At 33.3% G+C, this 7,909-nt stretch overlaps 1 protein-coding gene across 1 annotated transcript in view; it reads left to right on the top strand.

The window, feature by feature from the left end:
• The first annotated feature begins 3,807 nt into the window (after positions 1 to 3,807).
• Positions 3,808 to 7,909, top strand: part of LOC140163082 (ribonuclease H2 subunit A-like) — a 45,056-nt gene continuing 40,954 nt past the window's right edge. The window contains 1 exon segment of the mRNA XM_072186452.1: positions 3,808 to 4,030. Within this exon segment, the coding sequence (XP_072042553.1) occupies positions 3,904 to 4,030 (127 nt within the window). The 5' untranslated portion in view covers positions 3,808 to 3,903.

Genomic DNA, 7,909 nt, shown 5'->3' with positions numbered 1-7,909 from the left:
GTTTGGGCTAAAGGGATAAACAAGACGCAAATATCTGTCTATTGTTATGAAAACTAACAGGAAAAGAGAGGTTCCGTTCGAGAGGAGTGTAAGGAAACTAGCGACTCTGCACGGAACACTTGAACGCCAAACATCAGAAAATTTATAGAACTCGTCCCCGTAATAAGCATCAGCTATTGCTAAAAATAGCATATAGCTACCCATGATGAGATCAGAAACTGCTAAATTACCGGCAACAATTGCCTGTACTAATTGAATGTCATTTTTTGTCTTTGCAATAAGCCTCCATATTATCACAACAATATTGCCAAACACGGCACCCAGTCCAATTAGCCACATAAGAATCCTGAGAATGTTGTTCTGCATCAGACTTCCGCATTGGAATAAAACCGGTTGTTTCTCTAATACGATGCAGGATTCCACATGCTTCAAGTAGCAACACAATCTATGATCGCTGACATACCTGTTTGAAATAACCAATGTGTACAATTTATTTGAGAGAGGCATTTAAATTTACTTTACAACATTTGATCGAAACATATTAGAGAGATTGTGATGTTACATATGTGGCTGGACGCGGCGAATGAGCCGTAAACTCGGCAAACTTCATTTCGAGCTACAGGTGAAAATATATGCAAATTTCGTATTTTGGCGAAGTTGAGATTTTTAGAGATTTGAAATGTTTAAGCTTTCTTCTAAACACATACAAAGTTTTATTTTAAAGAAATAAGTGGAAATATGAAATAATCTACATTTTCTGAGGCCCATCTGATGAATGGTCATTATGCTTCCCTAACTTTGAACGCGTTTTTCTCGGTTTCGCGTTTTGATTCATGACAACCTATAACAAGCCATAACTTCGCTTCTGATTGTCATATGAAGTTCATTGAGGTGTCATTTTAATTCCTGAAACATGCTCTTTGCAAATATGTAAAAAAAGTAAAAATGACCAGAGGGGACTTTACGGCTTATTCGAGGTGTCCAGGCACATATGTGGTGTGTGGCACATACGTTGGCTCGTGCGTTTACACGACGTTGAAAACGGTGTTAAATATTTAATTCGCGAATAAAACATTTAATTCGCGAATAAAACATTTAATTCGCGAATAAAACATTTAATTCGCGAATAAAATAACTTAATTCGCGAATAAAACATTTAATTCGCGAATAAAATAATTTAATTCGCGAATAAAACATTTAATTCGCTAATAAAATTATTTAATTCGCGAATAAAACATTTAATTCGCGAATTAAACATTTAATTCGCGAATAAAATAATTTAATTCGCGAATAAAACATTTAATTCGCGAATTAAACATTTAATTCGCGAATAAAACATTAAACTCGCGAATAAAATAGTTTAATTCGCGAATAAAACATTTAATTCGCGAATAAAACATTTAATTCGCGAATAAAATAACTTAATTCGCGAATAAAACATTTAATTCGCGAATTGTGGCTTTATACGTTGGCTCGTGCGTTTACACGACGTTGAAAACGGTGTTAAATATTTAATTCGCGAATAAAACATTTAATTCGCGAATAAAACATTTAATTCGCGAATAAAACATTTAATTCGCGAATAAAATAACTTAATTCGCGAATAAAACATTTAATTCGCGAATAAAATAATTTAATTCGCGAATAAAACATTTAATTCGCGAATAAAACATTTAATTCGCGAATAAAACATTTAATTCGCGAATAAAACATTAATTCGCGAATAAAATAATTTAATTCACGAATAAAACATTTAATTCGCTAATAATATTATTTAATTCGCGAATAAAACATTTAATTCGCGAATTAAACATTTAATTCGCGAATAAAATAATTTAATTCGCGAATAAAACATTTAATTCGCGAATTAAACATTTAATTCGCGAATAAAACATTAAACTCGCGAATAAAATAGTTTAATTCGCGAATAAAACATTTAATTCGCGAATAAAACATTTAATTCGCGAATAAAATAACTTAATTCGCGAATAAAACATTTAATTCGCGAATAAAATAGTTTAATTCGCGAATAAAACATTTAATTCGCGAATAAAACATTTAATTCGCGAATAAAACATTTAATTCGCGAATTAAATAGTTTTTATTCGCGAATTAAATAGTTTAATTCGCGACTTAAATAGTTTAATTCGCGAATAAAACATTTAATTCGTGAATAAAACATTTAATTCGCGAATCGCGAATAAACCATTTAATTCGCGAATAAAATAATTTAATTCGCGAATAAAACATTTAATTCGCTAATAAAATAATTTAATTCGCGAATAAAACATTTAATTCGCGCATTAAACATTTAATTCGCGAATAAAATAATTTAATTCGCGAATAAAACATTTAATTCGCGAATTAAACATTTAATTCGCGAATAAAACATTAAATTCGCGAATAAAATAGTTTAATTCGCGAATAAAACATTTAACTCGCGAATAAAACATTTAATTCGCGAATAAAATAACTTAATTCGCGAATAAAACATTTAATTCGCGAATAAAATAATTTAATTCGCGAATAAAACATTTAATTCGCGAATAAAACATTTAATTCGCGAGTAAAACATTTAATTCGTGAATAAAACATTTAATTCGCGAATAAAACATTTAATTCGCGAATAAAATAACTTAATTCGCGAATAAAACATTTAATTCGCGAATAAAATAATTTAATTCGCGAATAAAACATTTAATTCGCTAATAAAACATTTTATTCGCGAATAAAACATTTAATTCGCGAATTAAACATTTAATTCGCGAATTAAATAATTTAATTCGCGAATAAAACATTTAATTCGCGAATTAAACATTTAATTCGCGAATAAAACATTAAACTCGCGAATAAAATAGTTTAATTCGCGAATAAAACATTTAATTCGCGAATAAAACATTTAATTCGCGAATAAAATAACTTAATTCGCGAATAAAACATTTAATTCGCGAATAAAATAATTTAATTCGCGAATAAAACATTTAATTCGCGAATAAAACATTTAATTCGCGAATAAAACATTTAATTCGCGAATAAAACATTTAATTCGCGAATAAAATAACTTAATTCGCGAATAAAACATTTAATTCGCGAATAAAATAATTTAATTCGCGAATAAAACATTTAATTCGCTAATAAAATAATTTAATTCGCGAATAAAACATTTAATTCGCGAATAAAACATTTAATTCGCGAATAAAATAATTTAATTCGCGAATAAAACATTTAATTCGCGAATTAAACATTTAATTCGCGAATAAAACATTAAACTCGCGAATAAAATAGTTTAATTCGCGAATAAAACATTTAATTCGCGAATAAAACATTTAATTCGCGAATAAAATAACTTAATTCGCGAATAAAACATTTAATTCGCGAATAAAATAATTTAATTCGCGAATAAAACATTTAATTCGCGAATAAAATAATTTAATTCGCGAATAAAACATTTAATTCGCGAATAAAACATTTAATTCGCGAATTAAACATTTAATTCGCGAATAAAACATTAAATTCGCGAGTAAAATAGTTTAATTCGCGAATAAAACATTTAATTCGCGAATAAAATATTAAATTCGCGAATAAAATAGTTTAATTCGCGAATAAAACATTTAATTCGCGAATAAAATAGTTTTATTCGTGAATAAAACATTAAATTCGTTACTTTGTTAATATTATTATTTTATTTTTTTGATGAATCAAAAAAAAATTAATTTGTCACATATCAGCCACCGTACTCACTGTAACGTCGCAATGCGGCATATCACTGGCATTCCGAATACGATAACTGAACGTTGGCCTCTAAGGTTGATGTCTAGCGGGAATTGCGAACCAAAACAACAAAAATCTGAGAAGTGCTTGAGTGAGGATCGCGATCAATTTTGTCTCTAAATCTGAATCACGATGGATTTCAGCCCATATGAAGAAAACAACAGTGTAAATAAGATATTCAAATCAGCAGTGCCACAAATCTGCAAAGATGAACCATGTTTATTCGGAATTGACGAGGCTGGAAGAGGACCAGTTCTTGGTGAGATTTTATACCCCCCGAATTCTGCAGCCTTGACAATCATGACAATGACATGCATGCATGACGCATTAGCCCGACACATCATGGCTCTACGTTGCTCCTTCCTCACAGAAGGGCCATGAATTCCGTAGTACTGTAGAAACCGGGGCACCCCGTGGGAAAGAACTATGAACTCATATCGCGGTTTCACCCACCCTGCATTCATAGAAGTACTCACGTGTCGTGTTCAGTTTTGTGATATAAATTATAATCCTTAAAAATAATACTATGAAGACTTCCTGCACCTCTTTCCTTCATTAAATCAGCATTTCACAGCCAAAAAATGCAATTTTCTTCGCCACGGTGTTATCTCTATTATGAGACCGTTATTAAAATGGTGACGATCGACACGATCATAAATTGTAGGTATGCTAGGTGAATTCAAATTTGCCAGCAAACTGCATCATTTTACATATCAAATTAAAGCCATTGAGTAAAGAAAGCCAAAACTGAAAACATTTTTGTCATAGCACTTTCCGTAACAAAGTTACATCTTGTCAAAGATTGACTTTCATCAAAAAGATTCTGCTAGCAAAATTCCCCAAAACGGCATTTAGGGTTGTTTCTAGATCTTAGTCTCATGGCGATAGCAGCTTTTTTTAATGGAACTGCTATCAAAATCCCTCTAAAATTCCATGTGCGACTTGATTATTACCATAAAAAATCATATATTTGGGTCAAGTGAAGTATAGAAAACATATTTATGTAGGTTTCCTTCACCGGCCTATTCTCGAAAAAAATTCAAATTTCTATGTAAATATGCATTGTGTTTGGGCCCCGGTCTCGACGAATTTCGCTGACTAGCAAATGTGTTAACTAAGGTTTGCCTGGGATACCTATAAATTGGGTCATTTTACCCATTTTACACCTTCAAATGTACCGTACCCAAAATTTTCACACATGCACTAAATATGTTTTGTTTTAAGGTCCGTAACCCGATCGACAACATCATCCCCCCGATTTTTGTCATTGTTAATGAGTTTTTGGTATCACAAAATAGATACTATTTTTCTCATTACTATCCTGAAATTTGACGCTCCAAGTCGATGTATTTTCGGAGAAATCAGAGAATTCACACAAAAATAGCTTACTTCCTGGCTACCAATTTCTTGAATTATGGACTGGCTTATCGTAGATAATTATAGTCTCCTCAACAGCTAGTTTGGTTTTGCATCATTCACATTGTATGAAAAGAGCGAACTGCAATAACTGCTGAAGAGACTTCAGATCGACTACGGTAGGGGAGATTGGGGTTAGTTGAAACATTTTTCACAAAATCGTCTTTTTAACGCAAACCGATTACTTTCAAGAAACACTAACCATATCAGTATAAACATATACAATATACATACATGCTACAAATACAGCCTTAAACTTTGTCACCATGGACCAAAATATGAGAAGCCTAAAATATTATAAAATGTACTTTCTGTGTGCACTTTTTGCTTGTATTATTGCTTTTTAACCATATTAAAGCAATATTGAAGAAATGGTAAACATGTTACAAATTTTTTTAAAGTCAAATTTTTAACCATATTTTTCTATGCGATTTTCACGTGTCAACTAACCCCACCTCAAAAGTTTCAACCCCGATGCCTATTTTTACATTTCAAAGTTCATTACACAAAATAAGAAATACAATAAAACTTTTATTTAACATTATTCTGGGACTTACTAACTACATTGTAGTGCTTATGATACTCAAAAATAATCCCTGAATCTTCAAACAACATGGAGATAACGCATCTTTTCTGAGGGGTATAAAATTAGTCAGTAAGTCAAAAACAGATATTCCTTTCCCAAGCCAACACTGGTGGGGCATCAGTGCTGTTGCTAATTTGGTGGATGACCCTTACTAATACCTATTACTAGGTGCCAGTATTTTACCAAATTAATTTTTTGTGTCAGAAAAAATACAATGTTTCAACTTACCCCTGCGTTCCAACTAACCCCAATCTCCCCTATATAGGTATTAAACTTCCTTCCCAAATTAGTAGCTGCCCGCGTGGCGCAGTCTGTTATAAATCTAAATTTTCCGTTCACTATTATAGTACGGGCATTTTCAGCATTGTCGTCGGGGCATTTCTGTTTTGCTTTGTTATTGTGCTCTATAGCCATTATGCCATAATTTATACAAAAATCATCATGAACAATATACAGACGAACACGAAAAGACTGGTTGTGGGGAAATGTCACCGTAGTAGTATTGAAATGTGTACCTAGTACAGTCGAGCTTGTGGGGAGCTTGTGTCAGTGCAACCACGCCATACGCATGGCACATCACTAAAGGAATTACGGCACATGTTATTGCTTCCCTTCCCAGAATGCAATTCACGCATACCAAGTATTGGGTTGCAAATTTTGCTATTTATTCACATTTACGTAGAAAATACTCTCGTTTTTTTCACAAAGCTGCATAAAGGGGACAACATTTGATATTATATATATGTAATTTTAAAGACAATCCATATCCAAAACCAATAGGGTTACCCCCCTTTAAGTCTTATCTTCACGTGAGGAACGGTAAGAAGTGATATTTTGTTAATAAAATTCGATACTGTGTACCCTGGACCATACGTGCCCAGGAGTCTCAGACCTCGACACGGAGAAGGCCAGTGGAAATCGTAGTGATGGAGGTGTGAGTACCTCAGGCTAATGACGTATATGACAGACTTCCTCCTATTAAAGTCAGGGTCCGCAAAAAGCAATTTCATTTGTGTAGCAAAAATGCTCACCAAATTTGGGAGCGAATGCCTACAATGCCTATGAATGGTACAAAATTTCTACACATCATGCACATTCCAATTGTGTAGCAAATGTAGAAAATTGTGTAACTCTAGTCTAGCTAGAACTTAGAAGAATTTGCTCACCGATAGCTTCACATTCTAGGCTAGAGACCATTGCATTCAAAATCTAGTCGGATTCGCGGAAGCATGACACCGTGTACAAAGCAATGGAAGTTCAGAAGTAAACACAGCCAATCACGATCATGCACAACAAGCGATTGCATCAAAAATGTTGCTAAAATTACACTTCAGCAAAATTTGGGCCCTTGATCTTAAATGTTTGAGGGCCCTCACAAATTTTTGTGGGCCCAAATTAACATAGTCATTGATGGTGGTGTAAAGTTGTGCAATCCCGGAATTGCCTTAAATTGTTTTCAATTCTCCTGAAATGTGAATTTAGAATGTGATATACATAATAGTCGGGTGATTGTTAGTGTTGCATGACTGCTGAATTCTGCAGTAAGCTTACTACCGCAAGTGATACAAATTGCCACAAATTTTGCAGGTCATTTGGAGGTCGGATATATCTTTTGAGGGCCCTCATGATTGATTTTCGGGGGCAAAATTATGCAAATTTCCTAGCACTGCCCCACGCACTGACTGCATGGCATCACGTGCACAGAACTGACGAATTATCCGTCTCCGTTGAAAAACTGGAACCTCCGAAGTAAAATCCATCATGACCACTTGAAATAAGCTTCCAGCTAAGTCAGAAAAAATATACCATGTCCAACAAAAATTATAACCAAAATTACATAAATGAAATATATATATATATCATCAAAATTCTTGTTCGTTTGATGTCAGAAAAAAGTCCATTTTCAAACGGCAATATTTTCCGAATGGAACCACAGATTTTCATTCTGTTTTCGGCAGGGCCAAGCAGCCATCTTGAATGTCTCAAACACATGATTTATGCATATGTCTGACCTCTGTACTTATAAGGTCATAAATTCATTCATAAAACCACGTCGGGTTAATTCCGACGACTCTGATCGGCCGAATGAGACCACATGTATGTGACGTGTCGGGTTCATGACTATTTAATGAGCAG

This window comes from Amphiura filiformis, chromosome 10 (assembly GCF_039555335.1).
Source record: "Amphiura filiformis chromosome 10, Afil_fr2py, whole genome shotgun sequence".
In the NCBI taxonomy this organism is placed as follows: Eukaryota; Metazoa; Echinodermata; class Ophiuroidea; order Amphilepidida; family Amphiuridae; genus Amphiura; species Amphiura filiformis.
Note: the sequence above shows the minus strand (reverse complement) of the source record. Positions and strands in the feature narration are given on the sequence as shown.